The sequence below is a fragment of the Symphodus melops genome (genome assembly GCF_947650265.1).
Source record: "Symphodus melops genome assembly, chromosome: 3".
NCBI lineage: Eukaryota > Metazoa > Chordata > Actinopteri > Labriformes > Labridae > Symphodus > Symphodus melops.
In genome coordinates this window covers 19,621,572-19,644,348 of record NC_136693.1, presented here as the reverse complement: position 1 = coordinate 19,644,348, position 22,777 = coordinate 19,621,572, and the positions used below count along the sequence as shown (strand labels likewise).

Below are 22,777 nucleotides of genomic sequence, written 5' to 3'. Positions count from 1 at the left end.
ATATTCTTACTGATGTTGGGTCCAGCCAGGATGATGTGTCCTTTTGGAGAACTATGACAAAAGACTCTTATTCCCAGCATGCCTTGCAGGTACTCCCAGAATGCTTTGCCACACCTAACACATAGGTGTGAAGTTTGGGAGGGATACAACCAGTTGTCTCCCCTTGTTCTTCCTCTTCCACACGTCATCTGGAGACGTCCGGAGATACTCCTCTGCATCCTTTTTCACAGCACGCTTCTCTTTGTTCAAAAGTTTTGGCGCGCAGCTAACCCAAGGCCTTGTAGCATACCGACATCCATCTTTACTTTCATTTTAGCTTAAAACAATACTTACTTAAATGAATTATGTACACTTTTTTTCAAACCTTTACATTAGCGCAACAATGCAGCTCAAGTTTTGGTTTCATGCTGGTGATCAAGGGCGACATCTACTGGATCAAAACATTTCATATTCGTCTAAAGTTAGAGGAGATTTCCCCATGCTATTGTCTTGTCACTTTTGATGAATACTTTTATTGTGGAGTTGAGGGGGGGGAAAAATTATATATATAAGTAGTTTTTTAAGGGAATTAATAAAACAGTACTTTTGAAGCTTTTCCTTTTTTATTTGTATTTTTATAATTTAGAATGTGCTTGCTTAATATTTGTATGATTTTAGAAGAGAAATACATTTCATAAACAGCAGTTATACTGTGTGTCATTCGATGACTAAGCATATAGATTATTAACACCATTTAGTTTATTGCAGTCATAAAAGTTACTATATTGTCCACTGCAGTCCCACAGTTGTTTGCAGTCCCACAGTTTTTCCAAATCCTTAAAGAGCATATTGCAGGTTAAAGACAAAACTTAACTAATCATAGGAAAATACGTTAACAATACTGTTTTTAAAGAAATTCTGAAATTAATAACCCACAGGGTCTCCTGGAGACGTTTTAGTACGTTTTCGCACGTCTTTGCTTTTTACTTCCGCATTCGGCTGTGACGTAACATAAGGGAGTCCCGCTGAATCCCCGTCTGTTTAACATAGAAAATCATGGATCCGAGTGTCACTCCCGTCAATAAAGAGGAAGAAGACATGTATTCCTTTACATATAATGGTCCACTGGCTTATTATTCTGAACCTGTTAAATGTGATAGAGAGCAGAAACAGGCAGGATTAAAGGAATAACGGCCTCAGGAGAGAAGTGAAGCTGTGGTGTGAGGAGAGACCCGGAGCAGGCGTCCTGCTGAGTGACAGGTGTCAGCTCGCCATATATGGGCGAGTGCTGTGTTCACATCAGCATATGTAAAGTTTGTAATCACATTCAATCAATTAAAAAACTATTTGTAGAAGGTGCAAGTGACGATCATTCACCTTTACATTGTATGGGAGCTGCTTGTAAAAACGGCAAATCTGTACAACGTATTACGGTGCCGCGCTGTGCGCGCGCGAGAGAGAGAGCGAGAGAGAGAGAGAGAGAGAGAGAGAGAGAGAGAGAGAGACAGACAGACAGACAGACAGACATAGAACCCGATTACACGGCCTGTGCAAATGCAGCACCATGTCTTAATTGTTTATTCCTCATGCAGCCCAGTGCTCACGTTGTTATAGAAAATACAGTGTATGGTGCAGGATCACGGCGCACGTAATCCACACAAACATGCACAACAGCGCACACACTCCACAGTTTAATGCGTGCACATATATTAGGCTACTACAAAAAGTTTAAAGTTTTAATTGGATAGAGGACCGACGTAAAGCTTGTGTTTCTGTTTGTTTCCAAACCGCGCGTTCCGTCTTTTCCCACTGCGCACACACAAACACACACACACACACACACACACACACACACACACACACACACACACACTCCACAGTTTAATGCGTGCACATATATTAGGCTACTACAAAAAGTTTAAAGTTTTAATGGGATAAAGGACCGACAGAAGTAAAGGTTGTGTTTCGTTTCGTTTCCAAACTGCGCGTTCCGTCTTTCCCCACTGCGCACACACACACACACAAACACACACACACACACACACACACACACGCGCTCTCTTGTAACAGAGTTGGATTTATAATAAATCGTATGACTACATATATTAAAACAGACTGTCCGGTGTCTATTACGCTCACACTAGAGAATATACAGAGGATTCCAGCAGATCAAATCATTAAACGCTTTCTGTCTGCGTATATAATATTTTATGTTAAACAGCCAGAGATTTAAATCATTAATAAGGAAACGTTTTTGTGTCTGATACCGAAATATTCAACGTGTCTGTTCGATCGTTTCTGAGGTTGTGAGAATAATTCACCAAAACACACTATGAATAATCAAGCCACTTACACTGTGCACCTGAATGTGCGCCGCTCAAGTTACAAACTATAGCAGGGAGGCATCCTGTCTGTTCTCACTCACTACCACGTATCATTACTCCTCTTTAATCATGTTTTAGCCTGTTTTTTTGTGCTTTAATTCTTTTGTGCTGCCTTCTAAATGTTTGTTTGTAAAGTGTTTGATGCTCTCGGTGCAAGACAAGTTCCCCCAGGGGCAATAAAGGCTTCATTCATTCATTCATTCATACACGGACGCATAAAGCCGATCAAAGCAGAGTCAGAGAACGGGACTCCCTCATGTTACGTCATATGACGCGTTGTTGAAAAAAAAGCACGTTCTAAACGGCTATGCTAAAACAGCCACTTTCTCCTCTAAATTAGAGCACTTATGTGTTGTAGAACATATTAAAAAAATAACCTACTTATTTTACAGCCATTAACAGACTATATAAAATATTAATTAAAAAATTTTTTAACCTGCAATATGCTCTTTAAGCTGTATTTCTAACATACTGATTTTTTGCTAAATTTGCAGAGCATTGAGGCTGAAGACCTCGAGCAGTCGACCCTGGCAAGTTTCACCATTGAGATAGAGGATCCTTTCCATCAACCCAAAGAAATCAAAATTGTCATCGAAGGATCAACAGTCATGAGCAGCCTGCACTCAGTTCCAGTATGCAATTTTAAAACATGAGTAAAAACTGAAATTCTGGACATCAGTTAGAGTGAGAGGCCAATGTGTGTGTATGTGGTGTGTGACTGTCAAACAAATGGCTCCCCTGGGAGACTGGAACATTTTATGTTTTTACTTTTTGCTTTATGACTGAGAGGACACTCAGAGCTTTATTTTGATGCAATATGTCCTCATGTATATATATACATATAGCTGAAAAATGACTTTATGAGGAAGAGGACATGCAGGTGAATGCGTTCATGTGATTTTTATGTCTGGGACCCAAGAAATGTGTTAACCACAGCGATGTAAATACTTAGTCCAAAGAGCGTTGCTCATTAAAGTTGTTGTGAAGATTAAATATAATTTAAAAACATATATATATATATATATATATTAATATATATATACATATATAAATTAACACTTCATGTTGTCTGATAAGGGCTGTAGAGTAAGTACATCAATTTTCTGTATGTTCTTCAACACATAAGTGCTCTAATTTAGAGGAGAAAGTGGCGTCTTATGTCGTAACGTAAGGGATCGCATTCTGTTACTCTGCTTTGATCGGCTTTATGCGTGCGTACGTGTATGAATGACTGAATGAAGCCTTTATTGCCACTGGGGGAACTTGTCTTGCACAGAGAGCATAAAACCCTTTACAAACAAACATTTAGAAGGCAGCACAAAAGAATTAAAGCACAAAAAACACGCTTAAAACATCACATGATTAAAGGGGTGTAATTATACGTGGTAAGTGCTCTAATTTAGAGGAGAAAGTGGCGTCTTATGTCGTAACGTAAGGGATCGCATTCTGTTACTCGGCTTTATGCGTGCGTACCAGAGACTGTAAAAATAATGGACGGGACAAGGTCCCCTGTGAAGTGAAGCTTTTTTTTTTAGATCGCCCCCTACTGACTGGCTGCAGTATAGGTCATAAACCCCGCCTCCTCAATGATAACAGACGGGACTTGGGTCACATAATTTTTTTCCAGACCTAAACTCTGCTGTGATCATTAGATATTATCACCCTACATGGTGTTCAAGTGCTCATTTTTCTGTGAAGTTTGTTTTAAATAAGTTATTTGAGGTTAAAAAACGGGATTTTACGTCACACATGGCGATGATTGACAGCCGCGGATCTTGCGTAGCTCTCTTGGTAAATAAGCAGTTACGTCGTGAAGTGAAGCCGAGACCCACGGAGCTTTTCTGTTCAGTTTTTTCGTCTTTTTTGAGCTGGTGAAAGCTGTTTTTTCTGCAGTAAACTAATGTCACGGACCTGTGGACTCTAACGCATCTTTGCAGTTTTTACAGTAAGTAATAAAGTTTGATTTATGTGTCATTGCTTAAAGCGCTATGAGCGAGCTAACATATTAGCAGTCTAAGCTAGGTTAGTTATCAGGCATGATTTATCTTTTTATTTTACTTTTTAATATGAGCAAACCTAATAACTGACATGATATGTTTCTTGATATTGTTATATCGTTTTTGTGAGTGGAATTGTATTTAAAACCAAAACATGGTAATTAAAATCAGCTCATAGATGGCGTTCATTGACTGTACAGTTATGTTTCAGTAAATAATAAATATGTCTGATAAGGTTTTTAAAAAAGTATCAAGGACAAAAACAAAGATAAATACTATAAATCTGTATAATTACTGATGTGTACATGTTTACAGTCTGTGTAAAGAGTGTGTTATACAGAGATTAACATGTCACCATGCAGCCTGATATTTATAATACTGTATAATGAGGGAGAATATGTCTGTAGATATCAGGATAAAACTAAAGTAAGCTCTGATCTAATATAACTTATAATACTGTATAATGAGGTAAAATATGTCTCTAGATATCAGGATAAAACTAAAGTAAGCTCTGATCTAATATAACTTCTGTCTGATTTAAGAGACTGACAGAAACATGAACACAAACAATCAGCGGTGGTGTAATATAATATTAACCAAGCATCACGCTGCTGTCAAATATTCAGCATGAGCTTACACACACATTACCAATCCAATAATCACAAGTTGATCATGTTGTACATTTAATGACGCTTATTAATAAATGGGGTTATAACTTCACACAACCTGACACAGACTACAAAACAGGCTGCTTGTGATGGTGGTTAGGAGGAGACAGACAGGCTCAATAACAGAAGTCATAAAGATCACGTTTCTCCCAAAATGATATATTAATGTTTTTTATTTTGCATCTATAATCATTAATGAAGATTTTATGTCTTTTAATAGGTATTTCCCTGTTTTCACCAACATATTATGCATTAAACTGAGGATTTCCTTTTTCTCATGTTCTCTCTCTCTCTTCCAGCTCGTCCTCGGAGGATTGGAGGACCTGACCACTGCTTCTCTTACCAGGGCGTTTGGTCTGATCTTACACTGGACGGCGGTCTGATGTGAAACAGTGGGCCGAGTGTCGCGCCTGAGCCACAGAGGACGCAGCTCGCACGTCCTGAGCAATGTTTGACAATTCATTCAAAAGATGAACGGAAGAAAAGAGAGGCTGTTTAATACAGAGGTTTTTCTTATAAGCCACATTTTGTTTTTGTTATTTTTAGATTAATCTGCTTTAACTTTAAAATACTGTTCACTCATTTGCCTCTTTCAAACCTGTATAACCCACAAAAACCTTAAATACTGCCTCCATCTAACTGAACAATCAAGTGAAAGAAAGTAGCTTAAAATACCACACTATGTTTTTAAGCACATTCTGTATTTGTTAAAGTTACAAGACTAGTGTTACATTTCATGTGATTGAATAAAATATAATAATGTAATTGCCTTCTCAGTTGTGTCTGTATCATACCACTCTACTGTCTTTATGTGCATGCTGTCTTTAACACTAACCTGAATTAAATGTTCAGCACTCGAGTGTTGAAGTACTTTTAAAGCTATTTGTTTCCCAGCTGGGAATTCTGTCATTGCCCTACACGAACATGAGACATTCAATGTTTTTACAGCTTAAAACAGGAGAGAAAAGGTTTAAATCAATAAATACTTTATTTGATTTATAACACATAGTGGGAATGATGGTTCGGTTATAAAAGTGAGGAGGCTACTGGTTTGAATCCCTGTCTGACAGGAGTCTCTCTGTGAGGAGTTTGCATGCTCTCTTCCCTCCACAGTCCAAAGGTGTTCACCGAGAGGAGAACAAAGTAAGGGAGACCATCAGGTGAGCTGGCAGGGGTATCTATCAGCCATCTTTCTTCTTCCTTGTGTCTAAAATGAGGATGATAAAAAAACAATGAGATAAACATGTTAGACAAGGAAAAGAACCAGAGAAAAGGTCCATACAAACAGAAACCTTAATGAAACAGATTCATTTACCAACTCCACAGTTATGCACAGAAACACATAGACTCTGTAAATGTACATAGAACTGAAGTAACTACTGACAGCAGATATAACTTAAGTACTATGTGCACCACTACTTTCTATCATATAACATATTTTCACCAGCATATGTTAGATCTGTACACAGCTTATGTTGCTAATTTAGCTAAAAATAGTTTTAGTTCGTTTTTTGCCAAAAATAAAAGGTTTAATAACCCACAGAGTTAAAGAAGATAGATAGACAGATAGACAGATAGAAAGATAGATAGATAGATAGACAGATAGATAGATAGATAGATGGATCCTGAGGGAAATTCAAGGCATCCAGTAGCAATAAACAAGACATACAGGACACGAAAAGACGTTTAAATTCAATAATTAATATAATAAGTGTGATTTTCTTAATTTCTGAATGAACTACGTTTAGATATTTGACTTGAAATATATGGTGGTTTTGTACTCACCTCTATGGTCGGTAGATGAATTTCTCTCCGTAAAGATTCTTAAATTCTTGGCGTAGCTGGGCTGCGTAAGCTATCAGAGCGGTACGCAAAGTGGGCGGGGCGTGTTGCCAGGGCTCCTCCCGCCGGACCCTACTGCGCAGACTGGTTGCAAAATTCCAAGATGACAGCGCCCATGAAGGCCGTAAAAAAGCTTCACGAACGTAGAACGGAAACAGCTACAGTCCACACCCACTGGTGCGTACGTGTATGAATGACTGAATTAAGCCTTTATTGCCACTGGGGGAACTTGTCTTGCACAGAGAGCATAAAACCCTTTACAAACAAACATTTAGAAGGCAGCACAAAAGAATTAAAGCACTAAAAACACGCTTAAAACATCACATGATTAAAGGGGTGTAATTATACGTGATAGTGAGTGAGAACAGACAGGATGCCTCCCTGCAGCACAGACTCTTCACTGCAATAGTTTGTAATTTCGTGGCGCACATTCGGGTGCATAGTGTAAGTGGCTTGATATTGTGTTTTGGTGAATTATTCCCACAACCTCAGAAAACAGCGTTGTCAACGTATTTTCCTATGATTACTTAAGTTTTGTCTTTAACCTGCAATATGCTCTTTAAATGCCAGCTTTATGGTGTGTGTTTGTGTCAGTGACCATTATCTATGTCATTATTTAGTGATAACAAAATGCCACGCAAAGGAAAGAGATCGCAAGCTGCGAAACAACGCTGGACAAAGTTTGTCCCTTCAGACCAACGGTTCCAGGACCCACAACCACACTGCAACACTGTTGCAAATGAGGTTTGTGAAATGGAGGTAAGTAGTCCACCTGTGGCTGAATCTCCATGCATGGCTCAGCAGGAACTACAGAGTGATGTTCAACTGTTAAGTAGCACGATGCAGCTCATAGACCTTTTGGAAGAGAAAGTTACACAGGTATCACCCTCCGTGATATCTGTCCAGGCATCTCACTCTCAAGACGATGACAGATATCACCCTACTTTAAGGAATAAACAGTGTTCATGCATGGCTCTGACATTCCTAACACACCATCAAGAGGGTCATGACTTGAAAGAGGCTGATCTGGATAACATACTAGATGAGGGACACATTCTCTATGGTCAAACCATTCAACGTCTTCAAGATGAAAACAGGTTTTACGACTACTATTTGAACATTCAAGAAACACCTCACACCGTGCAAACTGCTAAACACCAGTATAAGGTGCAGAAAACCTGCGAGTATTCTGGATACATTAGAGACAATGGATATCCTGGCACAGAAAGTTGGTGTCAAAATCTTCGTACAAGACTTCAGTGTCTGTCCTCAGATGTTACCCATGCACTGCTCACCATCACGCCATATACTATTGCATTGTTTAGAGACCAGTCTGGTAGATATGGACTCTTTGACTCCCATAGCAGAAATGCTGATGGCTTACCAGTGCCAGATGGGAAGGCAGTGATGATGACATTCACACAGTTGGATGATCTGATAAAGAAAATCGAAGAACTCAATGCTCAGCTCCATCCTTTTCAGTCTATTAACAGGATGCTGTTTGACTTCACACCACTTAAATTTGTACAGAAAGAGGCTGTTTCACTACAAATGCCAACTCAGATACCACTTGACACAGATGTTGGAATCCCAACCAATGTTGTCATGGATGACAAACAGCAACATGTGGCTTCTCTGGAGCCACTCACTGCACCATCCACAGTAGTGATGTCAAAGGCTACACAGGTTGTTAAATCTAAGAAAGTCAGTGAACACAAGCGTAGAAAGATAATGAGGAAACTAAGAAAAGATACAGAGGGGGGGAAAAAACCATCTCAGAGAGAGCGATACAGAAGCGATGAAACTTTCAGGCTGAACAAAAAAATAACCATGAAGAAATACCTCACCAACAAATATGCATCAGATGACATTTTCAGAGAAAAACAGAAGCAGGCAATAACCAAGAGGTACGCGACTGATGAGGATTTCAGAAAGAAACAGAAGCAAGCAACAACCAAGAGGTGCGTGTGTTGATTTTAAATATGTTTCTGCCTTTTAGGCTCTAATAATGTGGAGTACCAGTTTGCAATGAACAACGACACCACAGAGTATCATGTCAAAGAGCTTCTCCCACACACTGCCTACACATTCTTTGTGGTGGCTTACTCTCCCAAAGGAGCCAGTGGCCCATCCCTACCTGTCACTGTGGAGATGCTGGAGGACGGTTAGTATTCAAAATCACACAGGTAAAAAAATAAAAAGACCGTACAACTAAATAGCCTTGGATTGGTCATTGACTTAATTAGCAAACTTTATTGGTCTGCCAACCTTGTAACTTCTAATGAATTTTTAGGAGCTCATTAATTTTAAAAGAAAAGAAAAAAACACTGCAATTTTTTGAGAAAACACTGACTTTGTGCACACTTTTTCTCAGCATAGATGAGTTTTCTTTGTTTAACTGCTGTTTATAAACTCATGCTGTTTATAAACTGTGTCAGCTGGTTTCCTGTGCAGCTCTAAAAGACAGGCTTTGTACGTGAATCATGTAACAGTTCAGCGTGTCTTTTATTTCCTCATGCAGTGCCGAATGCACCTCCTCAGCTGTCTATAGCCAGCACCTCCCCCACAGACATCAGACTCATGTGGCACCCATTGTCCTCGCAGCATAGTCGAGGAGCTGTCACTCGCTACCGCATTGAGTACAGCGCTCTGGATCAGGGTGAGTAACCTTAACTGGTCAAAAGCTGGCCTTACCTGCCAGTAAAAACACCTTTTTAGTAAGACAGAGTATATTCAATTTGCCTATTTTGGTTTCAAATAAGTTGATAAAATAAAAAGGACATTACTTATAGAGAAATACCAGCTGTAATGTTTCTGTTCTGTTTGTAGAAATTGTCAATCATCGCATAAAAGTTTAGAGGCAGAGGCTTATATACACGCGTATGCTACTTAAGATTATTTGATCAACTTTTAGAGAAGAATAATATCTTCTGAATATTTACCTTTCCAGAAAAGAGAACAAGTTCAGTCTTCACCAAAACTGTGCTATGTTCTCTGCTTTCTAAAAGACAGCAAAATACCTGAATGAACGCAGGACCAACACAGTCATGAACACTGGAATAATTATCTGTGTAATATTCAGTATCACCTGTTGAATCATCAATTCAAAAGAGAATAAACCTAAATTTAATAATGTCATCGTCTTAAAAAAATATTCCAAACTACCAAATAAGAGTCAAACTGCATTCTTAGAAACATAAAAAATCCAAAGTATGCACATTGAAATATAACAGCAAATGTAGACACTCTATTTTGATTCTTACTGTGTCTTTAAATCATATACTGAAGCAAACTGTACAATTGCTGACAAGTCAAAGTCCTTTATTCGATTTGAAGAAATAATAAAAATGCTAATTAGTTCCACGGAAATAAATTAAAACGTGAAAAAGAAGGATGTGTCATCAGAAAGAACCCTATAGGGACCATCTGATTTCAAGTGTCTTGTTTATTCTTTGTTATGTATGTGTGTGATATCACCCTCACTATAGCAGATAAGCTCTCGGTCTTTGGTAATAGGTTGGAAGGTGTACAGGAGTCAGGTTGGGGTTGGAAGGTCTCCAAAAATATGTTTGTCTACAAGTGGCAAAGGTTACAGACAAATGTTTTAGTAGCAAGAAAACCTTAGCATTTGAGAAGGGCCTCATATCAACGATAAAACAAGAAAGGGGAAGTGTAACGGTTTCAGCTTGCTTTGTGTATCATGTTCAGGCAGAGGCGCTAGTTATCAACATGTAAGGTAGACAACCGCTTGGGGCCCCAGGCCAACAGGAGGCCCTGTAATGGCCGACATACTTCACAGCAATGAGGCCAACATGTTGAGGCTCAAAATGTGCAAATTCAGCAATGACAGTCGGAAACCGCACTCGCTTTCCTTGCTCTGTTAAGTGTCACATGCTATATTGAACGAGGAATTATCTGAATGGGAGTGAAAACCGAGGCAAAAAGAGGAATAGGCATCTCGACTCTTGCAGACATGATGGTGACGTACGCTGGTTTGAGGGGCCCCCAATGGATTTTTGTTTGGTGTCCTAATGGAGTCTAGAACCGCCACTGGGTTCAGTCCAACTTGCAATCAATTTAAACCTAAACTCTGTGAATGCTTGAGGAGACAGTGAGACCATCATTCCCTTAACCTGACAATGAAACATAAATGTGTCTTTCAACCTTGTTCCAGAGCATCCAAGAATCCCACAAAAGACTGGTTAAAGAAGAAGACATTTAGGGTTATTAAGCCGCCTAGTCAATAGCCACATTGGAATTTCCTCAAATGTTGTTTATTTTAATTTGCTTGACCTACATACCCAAAATATCTCTTCTGAATAAATGTTTGGAGGAATTGTGAAAAGGTCTTTCTGCAAAATGAGACAAATTATCAGCTCCTGAGTCAATAGTAGGCATTCATGTATTTCCCAGTAGAATATTTTCACTGTGTCACTCAACATTTCTTATGGAGTGTAGTGTATACATTTGTGAGGCTTTGTATTATGTGTTCCCACAGTGGACTCTGTGTTCTCAGTTGAAGTGGGGGGTAATGCGACTCAGTTCACACTCAGAGAGCTTCAGCCCAACCAGGCCTACAAACTGAGGATCGCAGCTGGAACAGTTGTTGGCTTCGGGGTTCCCTCTGAGTGGGCCCAGCACCAAACATTAGCCCTTTACAACCACAGCAACCACAGCTTGGGTAAGGACCACAACACAGCTGGCTCTAGTTTAGTTTATTATTGTTGTCAGTTTGTTTGGTTTTTTTTCCCCCCTAGGGTTGTCATTTGTCTTGTAGCACCATCTTTGAATTACTTGTAACCTCAACAGGTTTAGTCGGTACAGGGAATTTAAGATACCGTTACTAACCCTTTTTTCTAACCTTCACAGAAGACATTTTATTTGCTTCTAAACTGTTGCTCTGTTTCTCACAATCATTACAGTAAAGCCATCTTACTAATGTTTCAGATGTTTCAAATTCATGGCCCCCCCCTTTTTTTTTTTACTACTGACTTTGTAGTCTGCACGTTGAACTGCTGTGCTGTCCCTACCGCTGATATGTAACTACGCTTGTACTCTATATGATGTTATCATGGCGAATTCTGTTATGTTTCCCCTTTTTAAATCCCTTTCAGTGATCTTTGCCCCTACTGAGCTGAAAGTCAGAGCCAGAGTGAACACACTCAATGTGACATGGCACCCTCCCAATCACACATTAGTGTCTGGGTATAAGCTGTCATGTCGAGAGATGGAGGCTGAAGATGCAACCAATGGAGAAAGAATGAAACAGACCCACACCATCAGGCTCCGGAAGAAAGCCCGGTATCATCTCCTCACTGGGCTGGGTACGTTTGTTGAAACGGGCCTGTTTGCTTAGCAGATTCCAGGGTGTTGAGTCCAGAACTTTTAATTACTCCAACTGTCTGACAAATAATATTTTATACACCACTTCGCTTAAAAAAGTCGCGCTTGGCGGACAGCCATTTCAAGGCTGACCAAGGGAACTTGTGTTCAATCAGAGACCTTGCAAGAGCAAATTTGACATGCATTTCTTGGAAAAATCAAAAAAAGCAGAAAATTATCAGACCCCTCTCTTAAAAAGTGATCATAAAACCTAAGAAATACATTAAAAGGGGCCACAAATGTAAGTATTTCCATGAAGGTGGTAGTGCAGTTGCCATATGTAATCTCCAGATACACGGTAAACATCAAGACTTTTCAAATTTCCCCAGTTTACTTGCAACATGTGCTACATACACAGTACGTATAACTTAATCATAAAACAGGTGAAGGTTTGGGCTTTCAACAAACAAATAGAAGGAGCAGCTGCTGTGTGGAAGGGAAGGACAGACAAGGCCCCAGGACGTAAGACTCATCTCCTTCATGTGTGCATCTATTCATAAAAAAACTGAATGAATAAGTGACATTTACCAGGACCCTCATCACTGTCTTGACCTATAAACAATGACAAATTGTATTTACATTGGCTAAGATCCATGTCTTATATGTCTGCGTGTGTGTGTTTGTGTTAAAGCAACAGTGCTGCCCATGCGCCCCCCTCCGCTGCCCCCAAGCAGCATCAGAGCCACGGCCAACAGCTCCACTTCCATCTGGCTGTGCTGGGAGAAGCCACGGTTCAGCAATGTACGCATCATCAACTACACAGTGCGCTGCAGCCCTGCAGGGACCACCAACGCCTCGCTGGTCTCCTATCACACCAGGTCAGATACAAGGAAAGGAAGCTAAGTCGTGTCTGCGATGTTGTACATTACATTTTTCATCAGTCACTGTTTGTATAGTATTTTATTGTATGAATGTGAAATAATGAAATCATGCCGGTTAATTTATGGAAAGAGGACCGTGCAGAGTAAGGTAAAAATTCAATGCCTTAGCATTTTTTGTATCTTATTTCTTCTCTTAGAAAGTCATTTTATTTTTCAAGTAGGCTAATAGAATTTCTCAACTTCATTAACAACTTCATCAAGAACCTTACCTGGCTTTCTTTTTGACTTTTTGACATTTACCTTGAGATTTCTAAAAAGAAAACTGTTGAATGAAACAAAAGGGAGCTTTTTATAAACCTTAAGTAGTCCCTTTGTGAAACATCTATTTAACATTAAGATTAGAGGAGCTCTGTTTTGAACCATCATTTAAACATTTTAGAAGAAATGTGTATTATTTCCACTGTAAAAAAGGAATGGTACGGTGACTTTTAACTGGGAGAATAGTGTCTCTGTCATGTCCCTGCTGCTATTAGCACTATGTAGCTTTGGCATCGGGCCGCAGCTACAGTGTATATTTATACTGTATTTTGGCGAAAGCTTTGTGAAACAACAGTTTGTAAGGAAGTTAAATAGTATATAAGCCTACACATACCTTACAGATTGCAACGTAACATTAGGCTGTATTGTTTTCTTTGTCATTGTTTTCTCATGTTTTCTCAGCCAAGTTGCAGTACAGTATGTCTCAGGCTTGAATACAAATAAATGAATAAATAATCTGAAGTCAAAAAGTTTTCTCTTTCCTTGCTGGTCTTAATATTATTCCACTTTGTCAGTTGGCGTGGTTCTTCGGCTTTTCAAAACATCTTTGTCCTCTGTGCACGGTGCCCATAAGAGAGAGGCAACAGCACTGTTTGACTTAGAATAATGCAGATAAAGTCAGAAACCATTGGCATGTGTGCAACCACAAGCGCACTTATCTGAAATCCGTCTTATTGTTGCTTTTACCCAAAACACTCAAAATGAGTCCACTAACTAACAGTTCAAACATATTGTCTGCTTTATTTTAGTTATGTTATTTACGCGTCCTGTTAGTATTTTCATGTAACATATACAAGAGTTATATTTTTATGTAGAGCATTAAGTCTTAAGGCAAAAGAGCTGCATAAATATTTACAAACATAACATTAAAGGATTGTCACCCTGGAGGCAGGTATTACGAGTTAATGATGTGAGAGAACATTTATTGTAGATAGTTAGGATTTGTTCAGTACATGTTTTTTTTTTGTTTCGAGCAGGTAATGAAGTGCAGAACACTCAACACACACACTAAAAACATTTTTTTTGTTTTGCAGCTCTGCTCAGGAGATACTGCTCGGGGCATTGAAGCCCTTCACCCGCTATGAGTTGGCAGTGCAGTCCAATGGGGTGGGCGTGGTGGGACCCTTCAGCGGCACTGTGGAAGAGTCTACTCTACCTGACCGTGAGTCTCTACTGCGCTCTTGTCACGATAGCCAGTCTCACTTAAGATCCAATTTACTAGATTATATATTTCATTTTCTCGGGTTGGATGTCTCTGGTGCGCTCCGGAGTGCGCTCGTCTCTTCACTCTACAGCCCCCTCCCCTGCTGCTGTGCTGTGGGACGCTTGAATGGGGGGTTCACCACTGCTTGTACCCCCAACTTCAGTACCTGTTGCCATGGCATTTACTGTATGTCCTGTATATCAGACACAGCGCTGACCAGCTTCTGGTCCGCAACAATGGCACGAGTGGCACACGCACTGAGCAACAGTGCCACAGAGGACTCGCACCTCCTGCGCAATGTATGACAATTCATTCAAAAGAGGGAGGGAAGAAAAGAGAGGCCGTGTTTAATACCAAGGTTTTCTTATAAGCCACGTTTTCCTTTTGTTATATTCAGATGTATTACTTGAAAATACTGGACGTTCATTTGCCTCTAACTAGTACCTATGTTGCGCTTGCAGTCGTCCTGCTTTCCATCCAAACTCTCCGTGACGTAAACCAGTACAACACGCAAAAGCCTATCTGAAATACTACCGCCTCCACAGGGTTTGCATCTGACGTTTTTCACGCAAATATTCTTAGGAAATGACCCGCAAAACGCCCACGAACTAAACGTGCAAACTTTTGCAGTGAACATGCAATTTAGTACACGTTAATTGAGATCTTAGTAAATCAGGCCCAAAGTTTCTTCTAGTTCTTGCGCAAAGTCCATCTTCCTGAATGTTTGTCTGATCAGTTTCAATTGGCTAATTCCAAGTTGTGGCTGCAGATGCTTTGATATTTACATGCAAGGTTGTGCTTGAGTGCATGCAGCTGAATATGTGCTCTCTCATGTGAATCATTTAGTTGGCTGGCTGTTTGCCAGCGGACATGGGAATAAGTGGTTGGCATCGATGGCTGATAACTGGCTGTAATGAAACACCCAGGTGTAGTAGCAGCTCCTGTGTTGGCCAGCAGCTCTGTCACACAGCCAAGTCAGGGTGCTGAGAGCAGAGTGGTCTGCTTTTAATGACATTATTACAACCAGTCACCCCTTCACACGCTCCACTTCCAGGTATTATCACTCAAGCCCTGGCCTATTCCACCCTGCTTGTCCTCTCTCTGCTGTACCCAGGTGGCCCAGACATGAGGGCGCAGATGGTTGTCACACAACATGTCAAATCCCCCACCAAGGCAATATACACGCTGCAGATGTGACGCCTCATTGCTGGGCTCTAATTACTGACCCTGTCGTCCGCTTTACTTCAGGGCCCTCAACACCTCCAGAGGAGCTTCAACTGAGTGCGCTGGACTCATCCTCTGTGCTGGTTAGCTGGCGCCCTCCACTGGAACCTAATGGTATCATTGTCAGCTATAAAATCCTTTACAGTGGCAACCTCAGCCAACCAGAGCACATGTGGGAAAACCTCTTTCAGGATGGTGAGTCTTAGTCAGCTATCATGGCTCTTCTTCACTAAAAACATCACTTCTAACTTTCTCCTTCTTTGTTGAAGAAGAACTTCATACTTTGACATTTCATTTTTAAAAGGCCATGACATTGTTTTCCTGTCTGGCATTTTTTTCTCAGGGAAAATCACCAGCATGGAGGTCCAGGGTTTGTCCAGTGATACACAGTACTTTTTCAAGTTGGGGGCATCTACTGAGGTTGGGCCAGGGCCTTATTCACCTGTAAAGGATGTTCACATCCCCCAACAGCAATATGGTGGGTATGGTGGTCATGAAATTAATCTTAAAAAAAAGAAGCAAATGTTTACTGAATGTAATTTCAAAAGTATTTGTATTAGAGCTGGGAATCTGTGGGTGTCTCACGGTTCCTTTTGATTACTGTGGTAATGGTTTGATTCAGAATCAATTTTCAATTCAAAATGATTCTGGATTAATTGAATCATGGATTCAAAGAGAGCAGGGAGTGACTGATTAGAAAAAAAAAACTTATTTAAAAAAAGAACGTTTTTAGAGTTATTTAGAAGAAAAAACTGGATTATTATTATCAGTTATGTGTATATGTATATACAGTAGTAGTGGTTAGAATTCACAATGAAATGTATGTCCTTTTGCTTCAAGATTTTGCTATTAGAAGCAGACACACATTGGACAACATGTACACATACACCCATCTACACTTACTACACACATACTCACACACAAAGTATTTCCTTGCAAAGTGGGTAATTTCCCTGCCAGCAGGGAAAATGTAGCTCAGCAGGACCCTATAATTTCACTTATCCTATTCTGGTGCATTTAGAGAATAATATTAAGTTTGGATATCAAAGAGCGGCTTCATCAGTGACCCCCAGGGGAGGGCTTAAAACTCCTCTGTACCCAGCAGAATAGCTGTAAAAAGCACTTTCTTCACTCGTACAGCACTTTGTGGTTAAGCATGCCATCTTATTTTGCACTTTTTAATTCCATTAGTCAGCATGCTAAAATCACCTGTAATTATTGAATGCCCCTTCTGTCTTGAGTCATAAATTCAACGCAATTAACTCCCCTGTCAACTGTTACACGACATGGGCCTGTCATTCCTCAAAGTTCTACAACAGGTCCCTGTTGTGCAGGAGGGCGCAATACGGCAGAAGCCTGGTGCCTGCAGTCATTTCAGCCCTCAATAAAAATCCACCTCAGTCCCAATTCCCGATCCCCCCATAACCATATGTACTGTATGTCCTGTTGTCCCACATGTATGTTCCTGTGTTCACCCTCTGTCGGCGCGCAGCCCTTAAAACTGTACTATGTTGGTGAAAAAGAATTTCCCCTCTGGGACAACAAAAATTAAAGTCTAAAAGTCTAAAGTGTATACATCGAAGTTAAAGATTAGAAGCATCTTGTGTTTTTCTCAACTTTGTGAATGTACTGTCTACTCACCTATTGTACTTAAAAAGACATTTAATTTCTAAATATTGAAATTCCCCTGTGAAAAAGCTTGATGATTTCCTCATAATGCAGTTTTGTTACTGTTATGTATGTGTGCCAAAGGTTTATTTGTTCACTTGGACTGTGATAGTGTTGCTTGTGTGCAGTGTGAATGGGACCGAGGCGGCTGGTGGGTGGGTGAGAGCTCCTGCCATCTGTTTCCTCTCCTCTCTATGTCCTGACTGCCAAAGAAACCCTGAATAAATGAATAATAATGAAGCTCTTCACTCCTCTGTCCAATGTTGCTTCATTCCTCAGCTACTTGTACTCTGTGTGAGTTCATGAGGCCTGATTATATGTATCATATTTACTAGATACGTTAATGTGATACTTAACGTCCTCTCTCTGTACTGTACTGTGAAAGTACTTATTAATATAGCCTCCAGCAAACGACTTAAACATGAAAATCAATATACAGTATATGTATATATAATAGTGTATACAGTATATCTTTAATTCTTATCACACTTATTCGATGTCTTCTGTTATTTTTACAGAGCTGGACATTCATGCTGTGACAGGCATCATAGTCGGCGTTTGTTTGGGACTGATTTGCATCCTGCTCTGCATGTGTTTTAGCTTTCGCAATGGCAAATCTAGGTAAGGTAATTCAGAGAGTAAGAACTTTGAATGATCTATTAACATGTCAAATGTGTTTTCTTACTTAAAACACTTGTTGTATTAGATACAAAAGTTAATATAAACGACCCTGACAAGAGTATTAATGTTCAGTATTCTATCCACCCCATCTCCTTTACTAACACTTTCATCTCTGCTCCACATAGGGAGGTGTCTGGGGGCCTGGACTCCACAGCTGTGACCCCAAAGTACAGGAGAGGAGGCAGCCCTGTTCCCTCCACAGCGCCGGAGTGCAGCGATAGCCATGAGCTGGAGACACTGATGCCCCTGGGCAGCCAAGAGTCTGGTCAGCCGTTAGAGGAGGCCCCAGAGGATCAAAGCCTGATGGCAAGTGCTAATTTAGGGGAGGGGGAGGAAGGCCCTGAAGCTGACGCCAAGGTCAAAGGGGGAGCTTTTTTCCAGAAGGGCTTTGGATGCTCTGTTACTTTTTTTCAGGTGTTGATAGAAGATAATTATGGTCATTTGGATCAACGTTGTTGTTCCTCTTGCAGGCTGCTTGGAATGGCTCTGTGAGCCATAACTGGGCCAACAGAATCACAAGATACAGAGAAACCATAACAGAAGACTCTCCAGCACTCATTAATGGAGCTCTCACCAAGCAAATTAGTGATAACAACACGGTAATGGATGACTCATTCATGGTATATAATATGTATCTGACAAGTGATTTTATTTTCACATCACTTGTTCATTAAATATGTTGCATTCAATTTTTGCCAAACCTATTTTATAGTCTTCTTTGACAGTCAAGTTTTCCAGTCTTGCACTTTATTCTCATATCACACTGAGGTTAGGGCAGCTTAAACACTTGAAATATAAGGTAAGTATTTTTTTATGAAGAAGGGGACCTAGATTTAAGTCCCACCCCCAGTTAACCTCTGAAAGAGGCTAACTGGGGGGTGGGGTCTTGCTTACTGTAGCCAGCTACTTTAGCTATAGGTCAAGTTCCCCAAAATGGTTGAATAAGATTTCCTGTGACTAACTGTGTGATATGTTAAACTGATTTATTAATGAAATCTATGAAGATTTCTCAAACATGCACCTGTGATACGGATGATACTAAACTCTTATATATCAGACAGGCTTCCACACAGTGGGGATATTAACACCTGGTGTCTTGAAGTGATTGGAGCCTTTTAACATATGCTTTAACTCTACTGAAGATATTCTGTATGCATTGAGCTGGTTTGATATTCAAACATTTAAAACTTATATTAAAGCAGAATAAAAACAAACAGTTTAATCCATACTTGCTCATACCTTTCTCTTTCAATAAAAATACAACCCTTCTGTACATATGGGAATTTTGGTCAGTTCTGTTATCGCTGTAAACATTTTGATCTTGCGGTGAGGGTTTGCACTGAGGAGAAGCTTTTGCTGACTTTTTACACATGTAACTCATAGATTAACTAAGAAGAAGTAACCAAAATAACCTTTTTTTTTTTTTTTTTCTCTCAGGACTGCGGAGATCGTCTGTGTACTTCCATGTGCAGTAACCAGGTGGAGGCAGAAGTCATAGTTCACTCAGAGCTGTCAGACCCAGTAAGAGAGAAAGAGAAGGAGGAGGGCAGCCAAAGGGAGACAGATAGTAATGCAACGAGGGGACACTCATTATCAGAGGACATGTATTCCCCTTTGAGCCCGCCAAGTCCACCAGGAGAGGAGGACACAGTTAAAGAACTATCAACAGCCCAGTGCCCCTTGAGTCTTCCCTTGATAAAGTTAGTGGCCAATCACAATGGAGAGCTGGAAGGCATGGGGGACCAGCCAGACAAAGAGCCACAGCAGAACACGGGGCTTACCAATGGCTTCCACTCCCCAAAGACAGTGCGTTGTGTGCTGAGGTCAGAGCAACTGGGGAATGGGGACTCAAGACACTGCCCATCAGGACCTGGGAAGGCCATTTCAGGAGGGCTATCCCCAGCCCCCTTTGTCAGCTCCGGCCTTGTCCACTCTACCTCAGCAGCTCATAGTTATTTGTGCCCGTAGCCTCTGCATGTAGGGCATGGACCCTTACACAAACACACAGACTGATTTTCTTTCTTTGATGTATCCAGCAAGTATCCCCTCGGATTATTTTTATGCACCTCATTATTGGATCCTTTCTCTCACTTGCAAAGGGTTTCTAGGTACCATTGTTTCATATGTGTGTATGTACAGTTTACATATATATCATTTTAGTGGTAGAGTACTGTGTATGGGAATGCTTTCTCTTGCATTGCAACCATAGTTTTTTCTCTGGATATCGTTCCTGTTCATAGGAGGGAAAGTAACGTTTAAAGAAACCAAGCAGAGGGAAGAGGATTGAAAGAGGCTATCCCCACTGTGTCACGCATGGCTCTGTTCCCCTCAGGAATGAGAAAAACTGGAATGTTCTGCTCGCGAGGGAGTCAGGCTCCCATCTCGGATGAATCCAGAGCACAGGGGTTTCCTTGGGTTTCGATGTGTGAATGCTACTTTAAAGAGTGACACAGAAGTGTAAGCCTTAAAGAATACCTGCACTCTCTGACAGTGCAGTACACCTGTGTCTCTATCCAGCCACCTGCTGTCTCAGGGTCCACACACACACACACACACACACACACACACACACACACACACACACACACACACACACACGCACGCACGCACACACACACACATGCTCGTACACACAAACATACAAAGAAAGCTAAGTAAAGCTGATTCCTTGGTATTTCATGGTCATTTAAAACAAACATTTTCACATACATTTCTTGACAAGCGTGTGGGGGTCTCAGGTGCCTGACTATTAAGGTGAATTTATCACCTTTGTATATTTCTATAGATGTTATTCAGTACAAACACAAAACACACATCATCAAGAAAGAAAAAAACTCATGATTTAAAAATATTTGAAGAGTTCAGATTTGACACAAATGAAGATATGTTTCCAAAATGCTCTATGTCAAGGTGGTGTCATTCAGTAAACCAGGAGGCAGGCAGTTCGAAAGTGGTTTTGCAGTATTTCAGATAATCCCATTTTGGAATCCAAGTATTTACATGTTTATGTTAGGATTAGTTAAACTCTGTTGTTGAGAGAACTCGAGGATTTTACAGCAAACCATCTGTCGAAGATTCTTCTGGTTCTGCTCACACTTAGGGATGCACCAATGGGCAGCTATGCCACTAATTGGAGCCAGTACAAACACTGACGTGTTTTGGTTTGGTTTTACTTTGATGAAAATCACCTTACTCTACAAGCTTATTTGGTTCCAGCTGTATGAGCAAATCTCCAAACTGCTTTACTCTTACACAGTACAACTCACTCTAAATTAAGATGGATTATCTGAATGTCTCCGATAGGAAAGGAGTTAAGATGAGAAATAAACAAATCTATTCAAATGTTATTTTTTTCATTGATCCCAAAACCTTCAATGTTGTCCTCGTGAGTTCAATACAATTTCTTTCATAATAATGAAGTGTGAAAGAGGAAGTGGTGCATCTCTACTCCTTATCAACAACACTACCTCATTTATTTTCAGGACTATTTCCAATGTGTGTTATTTTTAGCTTAAATTAACTAGCACCTTTTTGAGATCTATCTTTAGCTTGTCTCATTCAACATTCTTTAGTATATTCCCAAATGTAGGGTCCCACATTCACAGTAAGTTCTTCACGTCAAAGGAATTTATGTCACTTTAGTGCATCTCTGCTTCCTCTCAGATCTTTGACACATTTTGTCAGTCAGTAATGTGCTTATGTTAAACTCTTCAGAAAACATACTGTACATCAAATGTCTTTCCTGTCTTTATTATCGAATAATGGTTTTGAACCTGAAGTTTCACTCAAAGTTGTGCCAAGTAAAGTAAGGTACTTATTATTGTTGGGGTTTTTTTAAATAACAGTCTGTTTTTGGGTTAGTTAGGAGCTGGTTTCATTGGGTTTTTCATCACATCAAAAATATTATTCTAAGGATGCTTAGGACTCAGAAAGGGTAAGTGTTACTTCACATGAGTGCCATATAAACTGCAGATGACACCGTTTGTTGTAGATCTGTGATTATGAGATAATGGCGGGTTAGCAAGGCTGGGATGAATTAATTAATAATAGTAATAATTTATCCCTTCAAAGGATGGACAGAGTGAGACAGCGTAGAGTCCAGCTTTGTTTTGCGTGACGTCTTATTTTCTATCAGGTGGCTTTTGTCTCGTCATTCAGCATTGATGGAGATTTAAAAAAAAACAACCTTTCTCTTCTTCTCGTCTGTGTATGTGTTACATTTCACTGGCTGAACTCGATTACATCAGCAACAAACATGACATGCCTGGAGCACCCTGAACGCGTTTGTCACAAGCATAGTTGTTTATTCTGTAGAAGTGAAATAGTTTTCTGATCGAAAAGCATGGTTGGTACCTCAAAGAGACTTATTTTTTTAGCCTTGCCATGTATGTTCTAAACATCACAAAAAGTGTGTGTTTTTACTGCACTAGCAGTCATATTGGGACAGAAGTGAATGTGTTCTTAGCAAACCTGGGTCAAACAAGAATTACTGTAGGTCCCCAAGGTTTGCAGAATCAGGATAAGTCAGATTTTACAGACTATAAATTGCATAACTATTTTAAAATAGTCTTATCAGATTTTAAAAATGTATGGCACTTAGTGCAGACAT

The 22,777-nt window shown here is 40.1% G+C and overlaps 1 protein-coding gene across 1 annotated transcript; it reads left to right on the top strand.

Annotated features, from left to right (window-relative positions):
* Positions 1-7,500: 7,500 nt before the first annotated feature.
* LOC306821792 (immunoglobulin superfamily DCC subclass member 4-like) lies at positions 7,501-21,510 on the top strand (the record flags this gene model as incomplete). Its single annotated transcript, XM_079340365.1, has 13 exons — positions 7,501-8,590; positions 8,870-9,034; positions 9,392-9,529; positions 11,369-11,551; positions 11,985-12,194; positions 12,884-13,070; positions 14,426-14,553; positions 15,844-16,014; positions 16,163-16,297; positions 18,006-18,108; positions 18,294-18,525; positions 18,639-18,767; positions 19,606-21,510. The coding sequence occupies 13 exons, from the start codon at positions 7,501-7,503 to the stop codon at positions 20,134-20,136; spliced, it is 3,402 nt and encodes a 1,133-aa protein (XP_079196491.1). The 3' UTR covers positions 20,137-21,510.
* Positions 21,511-22,777: the final 1,267 nt, after the last annotated feature.